General features: G+C 39.7%; 1 protein-coding gene across 1 annotated transcript in view; it reads left to right on the plus strand.

Annotated features, from left to right (window-relative positions):
* The window catches only part of LOC133626382 (von Willebrand factor D and EGF domain-containing protein-like), a 182,898-nt gene that overhangs the window by 89,329 nt on the left and 69,096 nt on the right, over positions 1–24,473 (plus strand). The window contains exons 12-16 of the mRNA XM_062005149.1: positions 11,360–11,496; positions 12,548–12,709; positions 16,757–16,861; positions 19,620–19,734; positions 23,085–23,335. Of these exons, the coding sequence (XP_061861133.1) occupies positions 11,360–11,496; positions 12,548–12,709; positions 16,757–16,861; positions 19,620–19,734; positions 23,085–23,335 (770 nt within the window). The remainder of the gene's footprint in view (positions 1–11,359; positions 11,497–12,547; positions 12,710–16,756; positions 16,862–19,619; positions 19,735–23,084; positions 23,336–24,473) is intronic.

Here is a 24,473-nt window from a genome sequence, read left to right on the forward strand (position 1 = left end):
TAGGAGAAAGTTATTTTCTAAGAGAAGTTCCGTGAGTAATGAAGGAGAAGACAACTCCTTTTGCTGGCCATAAATTTTCCCATTAGTTCCAAAACAAATCTTCATCTAATTTTCTCAGGCTAGAATTATAGACATCAATTAAAACTCCCCCAAGATCAAGGAGGCCATCAACATAATTAAAACATCTTTTTCCAAGGTCATCCAACCTCAGCTACACTGCCAATATTTAACAATGTATTCTGACACTGGTTTTGTCCAGCACATACACACAAAAAAAATGGACATGCAGTATTTTTAGGGACCAGAATACAATCCATAATTTGGAATGGAAATGGAAAATGGAATCATTTTTAATGAAAACATGTAGAAAGAGAGAAGATGTGAAGTGTGGCTTGCAGACAGGCTTGCTCCTCTGCTCCTTCTGACTCCAACAGGAGCACTCCAGGTGGCCAGAGCTATAATTACCCTCACATGAAAACAGCAATTTGAAGTTGAAAGGCACCTCTGAAATTTGGCAATGCTCCAGAAGCTTAGACTTTCTTAATGTTGCTTAACATTTCATAAACCCCCCCAACACCTGTATAAGGTGCTTAAAATGTCATTACCACCTGTAATTAAATGCAGAATCCAATTACTGCAGATAGCAAATCAGGTTGATGCTTACCATTTGTATATATTGACCATGTTGCTTATCAAAAAAGCATCAGGAGTAGTAAAGCACACATAAAGGGATGTAATATGTAGATTGTATGAAGCTCTAAAGAGCAATTATGGGATAAAAAGTAATGAGAATAATAAGGACAAATTACTTGAAGTTTAAAATTCTATATGGAAAGTCCTGGGGAAAAAAAAAAAATAGCCAGTGAAGAAATCAAAGAGAACAAAAACAATGGTGAGGAGGTGAGAAGTTAACAGCTACTGAACATACTTATGGATATTCCATTTTCATCTCATAAATTTCAGTGGTGTTATTAAAAGTTCTGTGATGCCAACTGTATTTTCAGAGCTGTGAACTGCAAACCCAAGTCCCTCGGACCCACCTGCAATGACAGTTACATGAATGACACCGTTGTTTTTACAGTGATTATACAGAACTCTCTGAATGGATCCTACTACTCTGGGCTGAGTCTTGTCCATGTGCTCTAATTAACTAATATTAGTTAAAGCACCAGCTATTTAAAAAAACTACTGAGCAAAAGTATGTGACCAGCTATTGGAGTTCCTCAGGTGGGGTCTTCTGAATGAAGATGTGTCTCTCCTACGGAAGAATAAGCTCAGAGCTTTAATCAGACCACTCATGCAAGTTGAGGATGAAATACAGAAGTCTCCTTGTTTATATGATTGTGCTTTACTTTTAAGCTTAATCCCAGTTTTCAAGGGCAAAATAGGAAGGAGACAAGAATATTGAAATTGAAATTGTTGAAACATTGAAATTGTTTCAAGATCCTCAGGTGAAAGGAGACAGAGCGTTTCAGTTCTCTACATCAAACAGCTACTATGGAGATTTTGTATGGGAACATATTGACTTTGAAATAAATATGTTTCTCTCACTATCAATTCAGTGGTCTTTAAACTCCAGACCACAGTGACATAATGATTATTTAAAGGCTGTTAGTCTGTCAAGTAAATGGATACTTTTTCACACGTACAATATGTGTTTTGTTGACGTGATATATCACAACAGTGCAGACAGAGCCATCAGGGTGTACTGGGTCAATAGAAGCTCTCCATGCATAAATTAGACTATACAAAGTAAAAAATACACACTAGACTTTTCAAAGAAAAGCCACTCAGTTTCTTAAATCACCAGGATATCTACAAAGAAGCATACTACTCACTGTGTGCAAAGGTGGTGGCCACCCTTTCTGCAACCAGCCCATGGTGCTGACGTGACTAGATCTTCAAGGGAAGATTCCACTTTAGATCACCATAAAAGCCTCAGAAATATGAAGAAAGGCTGTGGGAACTGGGGCTGTTTAGAAAAGAGGAGATTGAGGGGAGATCTTATTAACATTTACAAATATCTAAAGGGTGGGTGTCAGGAGGTTGGGACATCCCTTTTTACTATGGTATCTAGCAGCAGGACAAGGGGTGATGGGATGAAGCTGGAACACAAAAAGTTCCACTTAAACATAAGAAATAACTATTTCACTGTGAGGGTGAGGGAGCCCTGGCACAGGCTGCCCAGAGGGGTTGTGGAGGCTCCTTCCTTGGAGGTCTTCAAGACCCGCTTGGACATGTTCCTACGTGACCTGATCTAGGTGAACCTGCTTCTGCAGGGGGGTTGGACTAGATGATCTCTAAAGGTCCCTTCCAACCCTACCATTCTATGAGTCTATGAAAATTCCATTTTATACCACCATAAAGGCCTCAGAAACAGAGCTATCTGAAATTCTGTCTGATCCTCTCCAAGTTTTCAAATTGGGTTAATAAATTGAGCAAATAAAGAAAAAACACAACCAAGCATTTTGTTACTAAGGCAAAATACTTTACATGGCAGTGAGGATGCAATACACTTTAACAAATAATTTTATCAATTTTTCAAAATTGGGTTTCAAAAGAAGAGTTAAACATGCCTGTGAGAATAACAAATACCATACTCACTACTCTTTACCTTTTCTGGCCAGAACAGAGTGTTATTACTATGAAAAAAGTAACTATTGAATCACATTACTCTTTTGAAAGCTTTTTCTCTTTTCAAATATTAAGTCATTGAGCTTAATTTTCTTCCTTATTATAAGAATTGCACTGACTTTAGTGCATGTAGTATTAACAAAGTCACAGTTACTATGATGAAGTTCACATTATGAAGAAAAAAATTAGAGCTCCTTTTACAAATGATCTTTTCTTTTTCCTTTTTTCTCATATTAACAATTGCATTTTCCATTCAACACTGTTGAATTTTCCCATCTAGCCAAATGAGGAAGGATTGAAAATTTCCTCTCCCTATATCCCCCATGTTCCTTCAAGCATGTACTTGTTCACTTGACAACTGATGGACAGTAAGTGAGGCAATATTATTGTATTATAGTTTAGAAGCTAACTCAACTGTTTCTATCAAATACATTTTCCTTCAGTAATAATTTCTGTAAAGCAGGGAACAATTCATTGAGACCTCTACATACTGCTGCAGCATAAAACACTGTAATATGCTGCTTCCATTCCACTGGGTTTGCTTTCTTTACATAGAGCTTAAAGATATTAAAAATATATTCTTATTTCCTTCAAGCTGACATTAAAGAAATTTCACTAAGATATCAATACTTTGTAAAAGAGCTTCTATATAAGTTGAAAATGAAAATCTTTCTTTGGAGATCAGTTATCTCCACTTAATATAATTTTTTTTCCTCAGCTTACCAGATAATATTGGAAAATAGATAAAGAATAAATATGAAAATACATATTGTGCAATTCAAGATATTATTGGTTTCAGTTATTCATCTTTTTCCTAGTTAAACCAATTTATAATTTCATACTGAATGCAAAAAAAATAAAACTAAAATAAAACTATTCTACAGCATCTACAGATTTAGGCCACAAAAATTTACACCTATATTTTCTTTTCAGGCTAAAACCAAAGGTGGCATTAGTGGTCATAATTACAAAAGGCATAATAAGTAAATAGCAAATTTTTGAGGCTACTTATCTAAACATAAATCTTTGAACATAGGACTTAGTTGATTTTAAAAACATGACACTACTGATTTTAGAACATCACCAGCTACAAACACTTAAATAAGAAATTTTTTAAAAAATGCAAAAGAAACAAAAGTCAAAAGGAAAAAAGAATCATGAACCTGAGCTACCACTGATGCAACCTGACTGGTCCCTACATACTCTGTTTTCTCATAGAATCACAGAATGGTTGGGGTTGGAAGGGTCCTTCAGAGATCATCTAGTCCAACTCCCCTGCAGAAGAAGGGTCACCTAGATCAGGTCACATAGGAACATGTCCAGGTGGGTCTTGAAGACCTCCAAGGAAAGAGACTCCACAACCCCTCTGGGCAGCCTCTTCCACTATTCAGTCACCCTTACAGTGAAATAGTTTTTTCTTATGTTTAAGTAGAACTTTTTGTGTTCCAGCTTCATCCCATTACCCCTTGTCCTCTTACTAGCTACTATAGAGAAAAGGGATGTCCCAACCTCCTGACACCCACCCTTTAGATATTTGTTAATAAATGTTAATAATGTTAGTAAGATCTCCCCTCAGTCTCCCCTTTTCTAGAGTAAACAGCCCCAGTTCCCACAGCCTTTCCTCATAAGGGAGATGTTCCAGTCCCCTGATCATCTTGGTGGCCCTGTGCTGGACTCTCTCCAGCAGTTCCCTGTCCCTCTTGAGCTGAGGAGCCCAGAACTGGACACAGGACTGCAGATGAGGCCTCACCAGGGCAGAGTAGAGGGGGAGAAGAACCTTCCTTGACCTGCTGGACACACTCTTCTTGATGCATCCCAGGATGTCATTTATATCGATGGAGACAGATTTCCCCAGTTATAAAACATATTGCAGGTAATTTGTGGGGACTGACAAACCATGTAAGTTTTGAAGCTTTTCTTTTTTCCATAGCAATTTTAGTTTACTTTCTGATGGTGCAGATGCAATAAACACCCATCTGAAAAGGCAAACATCAATACCAGCCTTAATCTACTGTTTTAACTCCCAGTTCTTTCCCAGTCAAAGCACAGCCCTGGCTGGGCAGGGAGAGGGCTATTAGCTTGATAGTTACAAAGTCAATAGAAAACGAATTTCAAAAGGATATCAAATCGCCATGATAGGGGACATGGAAGGTTGCATGCTCAGTGATCCATACTATTCCCTGCAAATCAGATCAGGGAGATTAGTCTTTTCTGGTGATTAGTTTATTTGCCTTAATGCAAAGCATTGAAAGCAATTCAGTGCAACATGTAGCTAAACAAAACCATTTTCTGAAGTATATAGAATTAAATGCCAGAAAAGTTTACAAAATTATACGTCTGATTTAAACTGACCAAAGTTAGACACTCCAGATGCATGCCTATAACTTCTTTACATCAAGCTGTTTGCAGGCACTGCAGGAAATTTCAGCCTTAAACCTTGTTAAATCCAAAACGAAACAAAAAGCTCTAAACAAACAACCTCCTTCCCCAAACACTCAAGCTCATGCACACACGGTAAGTGGTAAATTCATGATAGTTTATGAGCTATAGAATCAAAACCTGCAAGCTATAGGATTTAAACCTGCAAAACATTGAAAGATCTGATTTAAACTGACCAAAGACAAAAATTCAGAGTAAGCCTGAATTATGTCATGCTTCATGTTGTGTAAAGAACCCACAATTTACCAGCACAGAATGTTCAACCAATCCTTAATATAACCCCAAGTGTAATAACCAGATTTTATTCTAATTCAGTAACTGTAAAGATGGAAAAATTACTAAACCAAACCAACTGCATACCAGTGTGGACATGAGGACCCTGATGACACCCATGAGCATCCTCATGTGTAAATCCCTTGGAGCTGGCACCGCTGTGGTCATTTGTGGGAAGCTGCAAGATGCTGTCAGGGGTTCTGCCCTGAAGTACCTTCAAGGGACTGAAACTGAGACCTGCTTTGGTGTGCCAGTGAGTGCCACAGATGCACAATCAGGTCTTACATTTTACCACCTATCAATACCATCTGGAAAAGAAGCAATATTCTATAGTTAACAGCACACTACCCTTCTTTTCCATTGCTAAAGTAAATTGCTAGCAAACCTTTAAAAATAGAAGGATCAAATAAACATGAAATGTCGTGGTGAGCTTTCTAAAGCAAAAATAATCTACCATACTGTTGCAGCACATGGATACTTTCTGTGTGAAATTGAGCCAGTCCATTTCTTGCCTGCAGTCAGTACGTGCAAAAAACTTTTCCCATACTCTCCCAGGGCTCATTTCTACCATCCCTACTGGATATCAGAGACCTTTAAAACAGAAAACCAGGCTCACTCCATGTCAGTTAAAGATCATCAGCCTACAGTCTGGTAATATGACAAACTCTGCTTGTTTGAGACCTGGTTTTGGATGCAGGGGTGAACATAGTCTTCACTTAGAAGCCAGAGAGGTCACTGATGCACAAATATCCTGGCAAACAGCATATAGCTGTTAATACTTTTTCTTAGTGAGGATTCTCAAATGAGCTTTGGGTTACAGACAGAATGAGTTCCAGAATAATGTATTCAGTAACTGTATATAATCACTGCAATAACCCTACAAACAAAGAAATGGAATATTTGTGCATGTAGTTGAATGGAGGCAGACTCAGACTTCAGGCTCTATCCAAAAGCTGTGAGAAAACTAAGCCTCAGTCTGCTCTGATCCAGAATGCTCATAGCTGCAATAGCTGGATGTCCACAACCACGCCAGCAAGCTCTGGCACAGCAACTTGCTCAACCAGCCATATGACTTCAAGGATAGGGCATCTGGACAATATGTGCAATCTTCTTTTGCATTTCAGCAAAAATTTAGCTGTGACTAAACCCAGAGCTTATGATCTGGTTCTTTATTTGCTTTTCATGACTTAGGTTGCTTATTTATCATCCTGATCAAGAAAAGCAAAGCAATCCGTTTCCTTCTCCTTCTTTGAACAAAATTCTTGCCAGTTTTCATTTCAGGTCTGCTGCTCCACCCCAACGTTGCATGTGTAGCTTTCAAACACTACTGAAGAATGTTTATTTGTGCTAGGATACTTTTCTAATCAAAAGTGGAAACCTGAAATGAGCCACATCTGCCCATCAGTGAGACTATATTTTTGTGTGATTCTTGATTTCATGTCAACTGTCCCCACTTTGCTTCTACATCTGTACAGGCTTATTATTTACATAACACACTACAACAAATATCTATAAAACCAATTGTGTGTTTCTGCAGGGCTTTTTTTAAAGCCTATTATGTAGCCTGTGCTCCTTGTCAGGTTTGACTCACGTAAATGCCTACAGAAGGAAAGTGCACTGTCAGCACTGAAATTACCATTCTGTCCTGCAAATTCCTCCTAGGGGTAAAGCAGAGGGACTGTGAGGGTCTCTTGAGGAAGCCACAACACAAGCATTGCAAACCAAACAGGACAGATCCCTTACTTCTGTCTAATCACCTGAGATACGGAGGCCTTTTAGATTTCCTCTTTCAAATTCACAGTCCTCTGTCCTTTTTACTGTAAGACAGTTTAAAACCCAAGGTTTTTTTACTGTTTCACACAACATCTCCTACAGTGTCCCAATGCAATGCTCTACCAGGTGACAGATGCATTTTGGGCGTGTTTACTTGGTGTGTGACCAGGACACTTAGGTCTGAAGCAGCAGATGTGAATACACAGGTCCTTCAATCCTCTTCCATAATGTGACTGACACCCATCTGAGCCCCTGGTGCTACCCCAAGCTGCAGTTTTTAATCTACTGGTAAAAGTCAAACCACATTTTTGGCCTCTAGTCCATACAGAGAAAAAGAGGAAGGGGGGTTGGACTAGATGATCTCTAAAGGTCCCTTCCAACCCCTACCATCCTGTGATTCGATGATTCTATGATCTGTCACAGAGTATTCTGTATTTTGGCATTCACACTCCTAAACATAAATTATTAATGTTCAAACAGATTTTTCACAAGCTTGTGCCATGCTTTGCCTGATTTCCCATCAATTTCTCTCCTGTCTCTAACTTCCCCCTCCACAGACATCAGACATCCATGCCAGGTCTCTATGACCTTTGCTTTCTCTGGATAGCTCCACTTTTGCCCTTACTTCCACCTTTGTGCTATTTCTCAGCTCTTTCCTTTGCTCCTGGCTTTCTCCCCTCCCGTCTTCTGCTGAACTACTTGCAGCTCTTTTGCTAAGGTTTTTGAGGCTCTCCAGTATTTCCTTCTCACATTTCAACCTCCCTGGCCCACGAGCATATGCTGTGAGCAGGCTTATTAACTACCCATCCACTAACACTGGGAGTGATGAGCAGCAGCCGAACCTTGATTGTATTTCCTCCAGCAAGAGCAGGACCTGTACAGGTGAGTACCCAGCTACCAACTGTCATGAGACTCTTCTGAAGCTAATGTCATTGAGATTTCACCTTGTGTGTTAGGTTGAAACTGGCTAGTATACGATAAAACTAGAAGGCAGAGGAAAAGAGACAGAAAGCCACATTAAAATCAAATGACTGAAATTCCTGTGCTCATGAAATGTGATATCTCATTTTAAAAAACAGATAAAAATAATGACCATTTTCAAAAGTGATACACAGCCTACATTGAGGTCTAAGGTCTGAACTCTAGCATCCATTTATTTAAAAATCAGTCACCATAATTACTTCCATTTTCCATCAGACTTTCTCGTTCCTCTCCTCTCAACACCCCCTGTAAAAGGCCTTGGTAAAAATCTCTGTGGGCACTCTGTCATCTCCCCAGTACCATGTCAGATAACCAGAAATAAAGAAATAGAGCATTAAATTGAACACAGTCTGCCACACAACCATGGTGTGTATTGCTCCTTTTAGAGTGCTTCCTGCTGAAGATGGCTTGAGAGGGCCAGCTGAGGTACCAGAAAAAAAGCTCACTCAAACAACAGCTCAGTCCCCTCCTTCACCAAAATACAGAAAACACAAGGCATGTTTTTCTTCCATAAACCTTTCACCAGAAAATTAAATCTCATTTTCATTCTGATTAACCTACAAAATGGCAAATCTGGAGCTAAGACATCCAAGGCATGTATGGCAACATATTTCCTTGAGATTTAGATCAAGATCATAGTATCATTATGGCTGGAAAAGACCTTTAAGATCATTGAGTCCAATCATTAACCTCACACTGCCAGGCCTATCACTAAACCATGTCCCTCAGCACTTCATCTATGCATCTTTTGAATATCTCTAGGGATGGTGACTCCACCACCTTCCCTGGGCAGCCCCTTCCAATGCTCAATAATGCTCCCTATGAAAAAGTTCTTTCTCATGTTGAATCTAAATCTCCCCTGGTTCAACCTGAGCCCATTTTCTTGTGTTCTATCATTCATTACTGGATAGAAGAGACTGGCCCTCACCTCACTACACTCCCCTTCAGGTAGTTGTAGAGAGTGATCATGTCTCCTCTCATCCTCCTCTTCTCCAGGCTAAACATCCCCAGCTCCCTCAGCCGCTCTTCATCAGACCTGTTCTCTAGACCCTTCACCAGCTTTGTTGCCCATCTCCGGACACACTCCAGCCCCTCCATGTCCTTCCTATAGTGAGAAGCCCAGAACTGAACACAATGTTCAAGGTGCAGCTTCACCAGCACCAGAGTATGTTGTACAAACATATACACAGAAAGGGTTGAGATCCTGTGCTGATACTGTAAGTCACTGCAAAAAGCACTAAGGCTGGACATTCTTGCCCTGGCCCTGACACAACGGTGCCAGGGTAGTGTCAAGATGCTCATAAAGATGTAAGGAAACCCCTGGGGAAGTACATGAGGTTCATCAACAAAGCAACCAACCTGAGAGTGCCCTCCTGGAAGAGAAAGGGCTGTAGGAGCACACTCTTGTGCCTCCCATTTTCCCAGGCTGTGTGATTTTACTTCACCCACAGAAGCCTGAGAATCTGCAATGATAATGAAAATGTTAATGCAATTGCAGCTACCTCAGTCCTAGTGGGGCTAACTATTAAAATCTCATGAAAAGCATAATGAAGCATTTTTAAGAAAAAAAAAGATCGAATTTCATGCACCAACCACAGAAGAAGGCAATTTATCAAAACCATTCACTACATCTTACTAATAGTCTTGTACATTACAGGAATCCACAACTAACTGATGAATGCTGATAAGCTGTAAACCATTTCTCTTCTTGTAAATATTGCAGCGTGTCCAACAGTGCTGCTAATGCTGCTGCAATAAAATCATTACAAAAAGAAGAAATAGGAAAGAAAGAAAAGCAAAGCTCAAAAGCATTTCAGAAGTACAGGAAAAGCCTTTTCACTATTTTTCACATATACCTTGCTTTCCTTCCTCTCTGGGAAAGTGAGAGTCACGCAGCTGTGTTGTTACGGGCTGCAATCAGGTGGGATCACAGTGTTTAAACTGCATTCATCCTAGTTACAGCTGAAATGGCAGAGCCCTAAAGGAACAGCAAGGTACTGAGGAAGGTTATCAGTTGAGCTCAGGGCACTTTGCCCCTTGAATCAGAGCTGAACCAATGTACCATTAAAATATTAGGAGATGCAGAGCTTCTGTTTTAGATAAGCTGCAGCTCAGAGAAAATTGATGGACAATTCTGCTTTGCCAGAACATTGGTGATGGGGCAGGGAAGAAGAAAAGCTAAGCAACCTCTCCCTACCATTAACAGGGAAACCAGCTTGCACTCTGCTAGTGCATGATGTGCCTCTGAGGGCTCCCAGTCATACCCCTGCTATTAAGTGCTGTTGAGGAGACATGAAGCAAACATTCTGCTTTGTGTCATCTGCCATCCTAGTGGCTTCTGAGCATTAGAACTACAAAGCTATGAATAAAAATATGAAACCATGGCCCTGACTGCTGCTGTTGACACAGGATATTAAAGATGTGAATTCTTCCAATTAACTTGCATTTTCCCTCTGTAAAAATAACCCCAATATGAAAACAATGAGCAACTTTAAATGATTAATACCTAAAGCACCACAGAACACAAATGAAACTACCTGAGAATCATAAAATATTTTAAGAACAGTAATGGCTGAAATTCCACCCTTGTAAGGGGGACAGCACAGGCTATACATCACTTAAGCCCTACTTAAGGCCTCAAAGTAGGATCTAAGTGAAACTTAACTGGTGCATGACATTTGTGCTGACACTGTGCAGGGGTGAGTGCCACCCACTAATGACTTACCATTGCAAGTAAGTATTCCTCTGAGGATCATTACTTTTATTGCGCCAATAGCTTTTAAAGAAAAGGACTGTCTTTGGCACTGCTGTTTCACATTATGAGGAGCCTGGTGACATGGCCACCTTCAGGTATTTCTACTTCTCGTTCTCGTGCTTCTCTATGCTCTGGCATGGCCCCCTGTCCTCTCAGCTGTGCTCCCATCCTGTTACCTGGGTCAGCAGAAGTGTTAACACTGGAGGCCTTTTAACAAGAAGCTGCAGTTTCAGTTAATTGATTCCATGATCCACATAACACTCACTGATACATCTCGCAGTACTGGGTGCACAGGGCAATTATTCACTGGAGGTTTGCCGCTTCCCATTCCAACAACCACTGCTCCTCTTTTCAAGAGAAATCCACAGCAAAGCATGGAAGTCCCCAGGAAAAGAATTAAACCAAAACAACCAGGAACAACAACAACAAAATCCCTGATAAACCACAGCAGAGCAGCATCCAAGTGCTACTTGCTAGAGCTTTATATCCATCTCAATCTTTCAGAGCAAGCTTTGGAAATCACTGGCTTGGAGAACGAGGGTCTCTGTGACGTCCGTGTCTCTGATTGCACCAGGATCCGGGTGTTTGGCCTCGGCTTCATAGACTCACCCAACCTCCACTGCAAGGTCACCAGATTAATTGTAAGCAACTTCCCCTGGCCATGTAAAGTACTGATGGTAACTGTCAAACTGTATGTTTATACTAAAGCCTTCTTACCCTGAACCATGCTGAGCACCATCATCTGTTACTGCCACAGAGAGGTGCAAATATCTTCAAAATCCAGTGCCAATATGTTTACTAGAAGCCAGAAAAGCTGAAGAGGCTCAGCCCTCTCCAGGACTGGTTCCTTGGAAATGCACAGCTCTGCCTTCTTGCCAATTTTCTCCTTGGGGTTTTGTTTAACCTTTGTTTGGCAAAGTTACACTGAGTCTGGTGAAGCCTGAAATCATAGTATTTCTCCTCACTTTATGCATCTGGAATGGGTACCCTTGGTTGTTTTATTGAACACGTTTGAATGCCAAGTTTGTGGTTAGATATAAGGTTTCCTCAGCATAGTTACAGAGGCTTTTATTCAAATTTTCATACAGTTTACCAAACCAGAAATTCTAATGAGTACTAAACCCCTCTCTTCTGCTAACATTACAATTTCATTACAACCAACCACACACAGGCAATGCTAAAACTGAACTTTTTGGTGTATCAGTATACTCAAACTGTTTGATTCACCTCATAAATCCATCTAATAAAAGACACTTTGCCTGATTGCCATTCAGTGCTAACATCCTAATGATGCACAGCTAAGATATGCCTACCACGCCTGCTTAGGGCTCCACAGGCTCTTAACACGCAGTGGTGTCTTGTGCAGCAGATCTACATAAGCAGCTGACATTGCCTTCAAGGAGCAATGAGCAGCCTGCCGAGCTCCAGGAGCAAACACAAAGTTCCTCAACCATGTTACCCTATCTCATCCTAGTTCCTCACCCCAAGCACAGACCACAGCTCTTCCTAAATTGATAGACCACTGGCATGAATACAGCTTGCTCTTTACTGTGGCTATAGCAAAAGCATCATTTCTTTTAAATTAACCATCTGGAAATGCTTTATGTTATTAAGTAGAAATGCAAACATATGTTGACAATTGGAATTTCTTTACATGAGCCTTCAGTTTCTCCACTCTCTATTTTACTGTAGCATCTCAATGGCGAGTGGATATCAAGAGAACAAGAAACCACGAGAGCAGTTTTTCTCAGCTCGGAGGCTGTTGACTGCCAGATTCCCCTCCTGAACATTACAGACACAGAAGCTGTGCACTTTGTGGCCGGTGATGAGCCCTTCGCAAGATGGCAAGTGAAAGTAGGAATTTCTTCTTACGTTTCTATAAGACATTATTTGGGAGAAAAACAGTTGTCATGGCAAATTAAAATGCAAAGCACAATTTGCTTCTCTTCAGAAATGAAAATGCCTGTAGAAATACTCACATTAATGGCACATAGGGAAAAAAAAACCCCAGGTATTCAAAACAAAGTGAGTTAAAGACAGGTGTCCTTGCAGACAATACAAAAGCACAAATTACAATCACTCCTCCAGGTAATCACCTGAGATTGATGCAGTTGTACTAATCAATTGTTAATCAGTAGAATTTCATTTCTGGAAGCCCTAGCTAAAACTCCAGACTAAAGAGACAGTACAAGACAACTTTGATGCCCTGGTTGCAAGACTGGTGCTTGTGCATTGCAGGTACAGAGCACTGGGTGCTTCCTGGGCAGCAGGTGAGGGCTGGCACAGCATAAGCAGGGATGTCATGGTCACCATCTTGGTCTTTAATGTCTGCAGGAAGAAACATGTGCAGCAGCTGCTCATGCCAGCTTTTCTGCCGTGGTTTTAGCCCCTTTTATTCACAGAATGATACCTGCTTTCTAAATATTTCCAGGAAATCCTGCACCTGCTACCCTTGGTCTCTCAGCCTGAGTGGTTATTTTCTGCAGATTGGTTGGGGTTTTCATAAGACTGTGAGCATTTCAAGGCTCTATAGCTGAGAAAAATATATTGCCATTGTAGGAAGAGTGCAGATGTGCTTTGAAAATTGTGGCATGTAAAAATGAAATGTGTAAAACACTCACTTCACTGTGGTGTTACTGTCTGCCCTGCACCCCATAGCTGTCTGTACCCCAGACTGGGGTCACATATGGCCATGTGGCTTAGGGGAAACAGAAGGGTGTTTGTCAGTGCATGTTTTCTGTCATTTATTTCAAATAGAAGGGGACTTGTATTTAAGAGGTCTCTGTGGGAGCAGAGCTCGACTGCCTGCTGCTGAGGTGGACCTTCTTTCTGGAGAAGGTGCTGTGGCAGCCACTGAGGCTGAACCAGGAGGGCAGTTCCTCTGCTGAGGGCTCCAAAAAGAGATATTGAACTCAAAAGAATCTCAAATCTGAATCTCCAAAGAGATACTGAACTCTGCCAACTGAGATGAAATGCTACTTCCTGAATGAAGGATCTGAAAGACACCCTTGAACTTCCTAGCCCAAGAGAACAGCTAACATTTTTGCATGTGCACAGGGCTGCTTCTCCAGTGTAACTAGGATAACATCCTCACAGCTCAGGTGTATTACATTGCAGTTTGCTTTTAAGTGCTGTTTTTCAGCCCTAAGGAGGTCTATACATTTTTTCTCACTTTTCCTCTTAGAACACACACAGAATGCCTCTTTCCCTGCACTTAAGTTCAAGAAAACCTCCAAACCCTGCAGAAAAACCGTGTTGATGGTTATGCAGCGAATGCACAATTAAATCATCCAGTCTGCATGCAAATTCCAGTTCTCCTGTGGATCTTTTTTGCTGATGGAATCGGGAAGGCAGAGCTCAGCACTCAGTTTCAAAAGCAGCTGGCCTTCCACCGCAGCACAGAGAGTAAAATCACGGAGCTTTGCAAGATATAAAAGAAATATTTGAAACTTATTCCACAGATGTTCAAATATTTTTGTGCTCCAGAAAATTCCTGATCAGACTTCCTGCAACATTGACCTTTTGGATTATGCTAATAGATACTTTCAAAACTGTAGGTAAAAGATTTTTCAGAAGCAAAAATCAGAACAGTTCTTTCCGGAATTGGTGTTTTATTTTGTGGGGGTTTTTTTTCCCCAGAATTTTCTGGGATTCTTTCTGGAACTATCACTGTTCAATATTTTCAGACTCCATCCCACATCCCAATCAAATTTCAGAGGAATCAGCAAAGTTTCACATAAGCTTTTTTCACTGCCAACATTAAGGGAATGAGAGTTTGACAAGTTCTTCTCAGTGGTGTTTCATCTCTTCTGCTCATGTATTCATGTTTCAGATATTGTTCATTCTTTCCATAGATAAGAGAGTACATGGGGCTGTATTAGGGCATTTGGTCTAATTAGTTTAGATATCAAAATACAAACTCCTACTTGGGCAGCAGATGACTTGGGCTGTCCATACAGATGGCTGGGTGAAGAGGTGAAAGAGCTTGCCACGTACTTATCTGATTTGGGAAGCAAGTCCCAAAAACCACTGCCTGTAATTGTCAAAAGCAGAAAAAATACTTGATAAAAAGTCAGAGACGCAGAAACCCAATTTGAATTCAGCAAGTTTTTACAGCTTTCCTTTTCCATTTGCCAACACCTGTAAGAGTCAAATTGTGTGTCAATTATGAGCGATACCAATAGGCAAGATTGCTTCATGCTGAATGAACTACCTCAGGCAGAAGTGACAGACTGATTGTCCTCACTGCTTATCCACAAGAAGTGGCTCTTTCTTTCCAGGTGATATCTATGCTCAAGAAATCAAGGCACAGCTCTAGGCACATCTTAAGGCCAAAGAAAGGTTTGCTCAGCTTCAGTCTCATTGAAGCATTTGTTCCACATCACTAGGATAACTAATGGAAAAGCAATTAAAGTAGCTACTAAAACCCCACAATTCTTAAAAGGCACCAAAATATATGTTTATAATAGAATGTACCAAAAAAATATAGCAGATTTTTTTAAAAACCAATCCAATTGGCAAGACTTAAATTTCACTCATGATGCTCACTTCAGGCAGAACAATTAGTGCAATTTTATAGCTTTTTATATTTTTCCCCGTCTACCCATATCCTCCCCATTATTAGTGCACCGGTATTGAGACAACATTGGATTCTCTGGTAAGAGAATGAAACAAAACGAAATGTAAATTGCATTAGGAAGAATATATTCTTAATAGATGTCTTGCTGCTAAGAAGCACTGTCTTTCAGTGAAAAGCAGGTATGAGGGGAGTTGCCTGTTTTTTTTTTCCTCTTCTCAAACTGCAGAATAAGGTCTTTACTTCTTTTCAAAGTGCTTTTACATCTAGTATAACACACAATAGTTTAATATCTCACCTGAATATGATGCCCAGGAAAAATAAAAATGGTTTTCCTTAAAGCTATATCAATGAATTTTACTGTAAATCCCTTGTAAAGGGAGTGAGGGTGTTTCAGCTTTGGGATCACAAGACAGACGTAGGAGGGCTTGGAGGTTGATTTTATAGCAAGAGGACAGAAGGGTGCCTGACTGACCCAAAGCAAAAGCTTTGTTAGATCTGCTAAACAGCTGCTTTAGTTTGACTGTGAGGAGCCAAAACCTAATAATACACGACAGAAAGGGCTTTGCTTTCCTGATGATATCCATCAGTGTTTACAACATGGCTTTGGGCAGTGTTTTGGGGTGCTCTTTAACATTCACACCTCTCAAGAGGTGTCACAATGCTTTCTCAAAAGCTAATCCTTCCCACAGTATTCTGGTATCTTTTCTTTTTGTTGTAGAAAAAACAGGATATAAACTTTTTTAACCCTTTGGTTTTATGTAAGCATTCACATATGAAAAGGGCCATCCTAAATTAAGGCTTTCTGAATTACCTATGTGTACAGGAAACCGAGCTAGGGCAGGAGGTGACTGTTCTAATGTACCTTCCTATGAAAATGGGACTATTGCTCTCTGGTATTATTCACTCTAGCACTTTTTAATCAAGATTAATTTAAAATCATCTACATAATAAGCATTCTCTTTTTTTTAATGGCCCAAGGAAAAATCTCAATTTCATTTCAGAACTTCTTGAAAGACCCCCATGTAGTACTTGGGTCCAGTTTCTATAAGCATACTGAAAAAAACACTCATTAAAAAAACCTAATAGCTATCAGAAAAGTCAAATGCCAGCTGAGCCAAAAGATCTTTTGGTTATTAATGAATAGGTTCCAGTTTGGAGCATTAAGAAATTTGTTAGCATGCAGTAGAGCCACTCACAAGTGGTTTAATTTATCTTGCTGGCAAGATTCCAGTTCACGGGGGCAACACTGTATGCTCCAAAATGAGCAGACAGTCTCCATATGGAACATTATTACTCATAAGGATGATTTTTCTATCATTTAGATCACTAACGATGGCTTCCAGTACAGTAATTCCAGAGTGCTGACCCTGTACGATGCGGTTTGCCAGGCCTGCCAATTCCATCCAACTGGACTTTGTAAATTAAAGGTAATTTAAAGATCATAAAGGTTTCATATGGATCGTCCATCTCTTCCTTAGGCCTCTCCCTCTCTTTGATGTACTGTGTGTAATAACTGCTTCAGGAGATGATCTGTTGCATAGGTCAGCTGCACAGCCTAACACTTTTCTCTCTCACTATCTCCTACATGTCAGGGGTTTTTTTCTTGTTTACATGAGGTATGAATACCTAACAGTTCCATCATAAAGCATGCTCTTCCTCTAACAAACACTTCCAGAAAGATCATGGTTGACAATGTTTATATTTGCAGCTGTTAGTGGAAGCAAAGGAGACTGAGGAGTCTCCTGAAAGCCAGCTTAACCTCACTTTTTAAGTGTCTCTGCTATTCTACCTTTCCTACCCTGTTTGGTCAGGGCATTGTCACTGTAAGCTATATCATTTCTATGCCCATTTTCTGCCTTAGCAAGAGGTATTCTAAGATGCATGCTATACAGTTTTTTGTCATGTGAAAACACCCTCGAGAGAACATAAAACATTCTTGCCTACGTTAAACGCTGCTAAGTACAAACATACAGTACTTTGACAGTTTCAAAACCGTAATCAAAATCTAGTGCTATGTTTTAAACTGCCAACATGCTAGGAACTGCCTGGAGAGCACTATAACCCTCTGTTTTCCTGTGGACTTACTAGTATAATATCCCCCATTCCTTTAAAAAGAGCTTCTCGGCTTTTATTTTCCTGTTAGACAACTTTTCTATATTTCAGTGGGCTTTAAAAGAAACTTTTGGAGGATATTGACTGAGCTTCTTTCCTTCTTTCCATCCCTGAGCCAAATATGAATGAATAGGAGACCACTAGTCTGCATTTTTCTAAAATGAAGGTTAATCAGGTATATCATATTTGCCTCAGTATTCTCATTAACACTAATGAGAAAATACAGTTTTCAGACTTGCACTGATTGCAAGAACATACCAGTTACTGAAATAAAATGAAAGTTCACATTTTATTCATACAAATCAGTGACCAGAAATTACTTTACAGGCCCAAATGAGGCTAAAACCACTTAAATTTCAGATTAAAATAATTGTGTCACAACCATTTCAATTAAAGCTAGGGTGGGCTTTTCCGACAAAGGTTTTCCTTATTCTTACCATTTTGAAACTCAGAAATATGCATGTTTTCTCAATATGCTGGTGTTCTCTAAGGATTATAATAATTTCTATCCTAAGATGCTTCCAGGGACTATTTGAACTAGACTTCCAATTGCATCAAACCACATACTAATTAACCCTCTTATAACATTACTTCGTAATACCTAAATTGCTTTCAGAAAAGGTGTTTCAATTAGGGGACATTTTATATCAGACCATTTCACATTCTGTGTTCTTTTATGGAGTCCATTCTGTACCACACTATCACATCAGGAAAAAAAAAAGCACCTTTTTCATCAGAGCATCAAGCCTTTGAAAACAACAATGTAATAAAATCTAATTAATATCCAGATTTTAATGATGAAGGTCTGTCACGTGCAATCATGTGAGGGTCATGATGAGAGTCCTTTTTGTTTCTCTTCCTTTCCACTCCTAAAGTGGTATTATTTCAAATATTGACTAATGTACTTTGTAAAAGAAGTCTGAGAGCCTAATAAAGCAGTAGACAGAAAACACAAGGCCAGGAACAGGACACATATCAGTCTGCTGTAAGTTCCAACTTCTGCTATAAGATCTCGTAGTCACTTATAAATACCTACAGTGTGGATGCCCGGAGGATGGCATGATACCTTTTTCTGTAGTGCCCAGTGACAGGACAAGGGGTAAAGGTCATAAGCTGGTACACAAAAAGTTCCAGTTAAACACAAAGAAAGACTTCTTTACTGTGAGAATGAAGGAGCCCTGACACAGGCTGTCCTGGGAGCATGTGGAGTCTCCTCTGGAGGTTCCCAAACCTGCTTGGATGCATTCCTGTGCCCCCTGATCAAGGGGAACCTGCTTAAGACAGAGGGATGGATGGATGATCTCTAGAGCTCCTTTCTAAACCCTACCATTCTATGATGATTCTAATTAAGTCATTGTGTTTGCATCTCACACAAGCCAATTGTCTTCAGCTCACATGGAAGCCACAGTTGCTCTGGTGGCAACCCTAACTGGGAGATGACCAGGTTGGTCTCAAAGGCTGCTGTGCCCACAGTGCACCACATGAATTGCTGGGATGTTCTGCCTGACTACCTTCAATGGATTTAACTTGTTTACATGTCATGAAAGCCCACATCTAATGCACTTCTTTATTCTGCTTTTATAACACTGCTTTTTCATTTTTTTGTGAAGAACCTCCAGAAATCAAGTCACTAGAATAGGATTCCAAAACTTCACATGGAGCTTTTGTCTGGTCTCAGTTTGTGTTAGTTTCACGGAGCTCACTCTTGAATGTTACCTAATAATGATCAAATTAGTAGTCACAGCTGGGAATAATGAACATATACATTACACAAGTGAAAAAAAGAAAATCCTATTCTGTTGCATTCAGTGATGACAAGCAACAACACATGTTGCCAAAGCCAAAACATCCAAGCTACAAAGATCTCAAACTGAAACTGTAAAACTTACATGTCCTATTTTCTCCCCGTCAGAAGAAAGCACCAGAATTCAAATTGCTACTATTTTATTGTTTTGAGACACAAGTGAGTTTCTATTTATCTCCAGAAATTATTAACTACTAGTTGCTTACCTTTCTTATTTCTTTTTCCCCTTGTCTCCACCTCCCATCTACTTTTATTTCATTTTTTGGCAGGAAAATACCTGCAATATAGATGGACTTTGCTATGGGGAAGGAGAGTCAAGCCCTACCAGTCCTTGTCTTCTCTGTGAACCTGACATTTCTAAGTTCACCTGGTCTATTAATGAAAGTAAGACAGTTTTTTTTCCTAAGTTTTGGAAGCAATTACCTGTGTATTTACGACACAGTCTGTGAAATACATTGTTCCTTTACTTGGCAAACATTAATCTATCCTGTGAGGTGCGTGTGGGTAGTGTGCAGGGGGAATAATTGGGTGCACCATGGCATGCACTCTGTGTCTGAGCACCTATCTTGTTCTGGATGAAACTTGACAAACTTGAAATTAATAAAAGAAAAACACCTGAAAATGAAATTTAGCTATGCCAGTTCCCCATGCAGTGCCCAAGTCTATCGGCTAAAGACTTGTCATCAGCTCACAGGTACAAATCCTTAAGGGAATAATTTGGGGAAAAAAATGTTTTAAAAACACTAGTGTGCATTTTTAGTATCTGGAACAATTGTTGCCTTTGCCTGAGCCAAATCCTATGGAATGCCACATGAAAGACCTCGGCTTGGTAGAGAGTGATAGGGATCAGTCACTCATTACCTTCACTGTCCCAGAATCTAAAGGCTGATTCTGCAGCCCATCATGGCTGAGATGAAGGGGAAAGCCGCCTTTTGAAGCACCTCCTGAATGCTGAGGATTTAATCACAGGTTTTTCTTGGCTGTTGATATCCCCAGTGTCAGCAACAGCCATTACTTACTGCGTGCTTTACAGATAACCCATGTTTCTAGCAGCATTCTCCTCGCAGCACATCTCCATGCTTACACGAGTCCACTTACATCTGGTCAATATAAAGGTTATATCACTGCTTGCCTCTAGACCCATGTGTTGGTTCTAGAAGGAGTTTCTCTGCACTTTGAGGTTCCATAAACACAAGCAAATTACAAAAAAAAAAGCATGTGAGTGACAGGACCAGTTTGCTGTGTTTTTTGCAGTTTTATATTCCTTCAGGGTGCCTAGGTCAGCAGGATCCTTCTGGAAGGAGAAGATTGCTCTTGTCCTTAGGGAAAAGCTGGAGATGCTCAGAGACAGGCTCCTAGAGAGTTTAAGGTATGGCAGCAGAAACAAGAGCTGCTTCCCAGTGGAGTCCATAGTTCCAGTGCAGACACTGCAGAGCACTGAGCAGACATGCTCTTCTCAGAGGGGACAGAAAGGCCCTTGAGAAGGATCAGCAAGGACCCAACAGTTTCCAGCAACACAATCAGTCATAAGTTGTCTGAAATCTATTTTGGAGACAAGAACACAATAGGAAAGGAAAGAGTTGTCCATGAGCCCTTTGAATTCCTGTCCCAGGATAGCCACATGGAATTTTCTCTATTTAAAAACACATGCCTCTACTTTATGTTCTGAAAAATCCAGCTTTAGGAATTTAAAACTCCCTGTCAGGAAAAGCTGTAGGCAGATCCATCCCAAGTGTTGGCCAACTAAATATCCCATTGGATATTGCTTGAACAAGTAGTTAAAATGCCTATAGGTAAGCCAGACCTGAAGAGCTTGTACACCTGAAAGCTAAGGTTTTTACCCCAGGGATATAGTTTAATCTAATGAGAGATATTATCTGTGACTCACAAATCTTGCCTCTTTTCTGTCCTTCCATTGTGTTGGCCACACGAGGAGCATCTCTAGGGATGAGCTGATCCTGATTACTAATTACTAATGGACAATACTAATACCAAGACATTTCTGTTTTAAAATTGAGAACCAGCTTTAAAGGGAAAAACTGCATTTGTTTAGGAATTTGTGAAGCTAGAAGTGAATTAGGAAATCTGGAACAGCTCATGGCTCACTTTCAGCAACTTCAAAACCTAAAAATATTTGAAAAGAAAGGATTTATCAGACTTGCTCTCAAAAACCTTGTTAAAAGTCCTGCTGTAATTGGGAGTGTGTAAATAGAAATATTCAATATAGAAACAGAAGATCTCTGTGGAAGTACAAACATTTATTCATGGAGTACTTTCAGAACATCTGATTTGACGTTATTTTGTGCCTACAACTTCTCGTTACCCTCCATCCAGTTAACACCTTTGTGTTTCTCTGTAAATGCATACCCAGCATCAATATTTCATTGGTTACTTTGGGCACAACTTTTATGGGCTTGATGGCTTAAGTGTTTGGGAAATAAAAGGTAAATTAATAGATGGAAGCTTTCAACAGTTATGCCAGGACAATCTGCTGGACAAGCAGTTTAGAAAGCTCTAATAGCACAGCAGCGATGAGTGGAGAGACACATTTAAATAACTGCATAATATGAGACATGCTATGGAAAGCAAAGCTTGATAAAAGGATACACACCACAAAAATAAACCCTCCTAATGATGGCTTCCCACAAGCATAATGCAAGGACACATATACAGTTCATAGTTTTAGAGCGTAACTTGAAATCAATCCTCAGTATTAGAAATGTGCTTTAAGTTAAACTATGGTCAACTTACATTGTCAGAGGATTCCTTTAAATATTGATACATGTCAATTTGTACTACTGGTTAAAGAGGAAAGATGGCTTGAGTCAGATGGAGACGAAATTCCTGGCAGTGCACAGAACTGCTGTCACCTCAGAGTACTCATCTGATCTTACTTTTCCTTGGTTTCTAGTTATGAAATGTAATAGTTTTTCTCTACCTTGTCCTCCTTACCTATTTACATTTTAAGTATCTTCATGTGGCATTTCTCTTCTATTGTAAAATAGCCTTGTACAATTAGGCTTTTACTTTCATTAAGGAAATAACGTAAACAAAACCATTAGATATAACCACGCTAATGGTGACATGATATGCACTACAGTCATTGCAAACAGGGAATTTCAGCAGCACTGAAATTTCAGCATACCTCTGCTGGCAACGAGAAGACCTTTATTCCCGATGAAATGTCCAACTGAATTTGGTCAAATTGCTCAGGGTTAATTACTACTCATGTGTAAATGCAGGAGAGTCTACTCAATGGAAGAGTTGCACAAAGATTGGCTTCCCCCTTGAGTTGCCCACACAATTTGTCATTCATCATTTGGAGATTTAGTTTACTTATTTCAATGGATAGATAGATACAGTGGTAGATAAAATAAACATATCAGTATTACAAACACAATGGATTAAGGTTTTAGTAAGAATTGGGGGAGTATCGAGACACTACAGAAGTCATGTCTGATCTCTTCACATGTTCCAGATCACACTCCAAAAGTGATCAAAATTGAATATGGGAGAACAGTTCAGTATGGGGAATGAAACAATAGGAGGAAAAAGGTGTATTCTTTAGTAAAGCCATTTGCTGCCTCTAACACCTACATTGGTCCCTCCAAGCAGTCTCATGGTACCTTCTGTGCTCTTTTCTTTGAGCGCACTCCTACAAAGACCCACACTGTGAACCTTTACATGGGAGAAACTGGAATTTATGTAATCATGGTTTCATTTTTGCTGTTTAGACAACCTGCCTCCTGTGTTCCAGGCCCCCTCCAGCCAGCTGCTGACATTTATTGGTGAGAATTTTGTTTACCAGTTAATAGCAGTGGATCCGGAAGGGTCAGCGGTGCTATTTATCTTAGAGGCTGGGCCACAGGATGCCAGGCTCTCTCCTGCTGGCCTTCTTATCTGGAAAGTTGATTCAGAAGAAACACAGACCTTTGAATTCACTGTGTCTGATGAATGCAATGCAGAGAGCAGATACTCTATCGAGGTAAGGAAAAGATCACTCTAAAGGAAGAACAAAACAAACCTGTTTATCATGTCATTGCTTGGGTGGAATTGTCATTATAGCTAATAATTTGTTACTGTCTTGAAAATTAAGACTTCAGCTATTTCCTCATAAGTGTAGCTTATCCAGTACAGCAATAATGATCAATTATTGGAATAAATATCTCTGAGAACATAGAAACTATGTATACAAGGAACAAGAGAGAGTGGTATTGATTGCTGTTTGAAAGAACACTCTTGCAGAGCCTTTTAATGGTTCATTAATCTGCTTTAAAATTCACATTCTGCACTTGGATAGCAGAGAAAAGGCATATAATATAAAAGACCAAGTTTTAGCTATAAAGGGAAGATTATAACTCTTTCTGAATGATATTTTTAGAGGATGTCTTGCTCTTATGTCATTCCTCCACGCTTTAAGTTTCTTGGCAGAGCTCGTGCATTGCCTTGTCTTTATTGTACAGGCTAATATTAATCCTGTGATAGGGTGATGCAGACTCTTGGAATTAAAAGAGTTGGGTGAAGAAAAAAAGAATTATTAATAAAGATCCTTATTTTTACTCATTTAAACCACTATCATCCAAAAATATCAGTCTGTTGAACCCACACAGCAAAGGGCAAACTGAAGCCTAGGTATGGTTTTAATGGAAGCATTTCAAACTAGACCTATGTGAGGTAACATGGAAGTCTGAGCCTGTTGAAATGCTGTTCTTGTACATACATAAAATACAACTATGGGCCTTTCTTCCCCGAAGACCAGCTAAAGAATGCCACAATCATGTTGTTGTCTGGAAGCCATTTGTAATGTGAAAGAGTAAGAAGAGCAGGCAAAGAGAAAAGAGATTTCATTTCTTCTTTGAAGAATAAGGATCAAATGCTGCCCTCAGACACTATGTAAAAACTGCTGTTATAGCAAATAGAACTTTTTTTTCCTTAAAAGATATTAGAATGTGCACATTAATAATGGGAAAAAAAAGTCCCTTTAAAGTCAAGCTTTCAGTCAAACAAATAATTATGCTGAGTATGACACCATCTATCTATACAAAGGAAATTGGCTAGAAATAAGTTTTTGTAACATTAGATAACATGTTTGCAGTGCAAATCTGTCCCTTCCTAAAGGGTAA

This window comes from Colius striatus, chromosome 11, assembly GCF_028858725.1.
Source record: "Colius striatus isolate bColStr4 chromosome 11, bColStr4.1.hap1, whole genome shotgun sequence".
NCBI classification, from domain to species: Eukaryota; Metazoa; Chordata; class Aves; order Coliiformes; family Coliidae; genus Colius; species Colius striatus.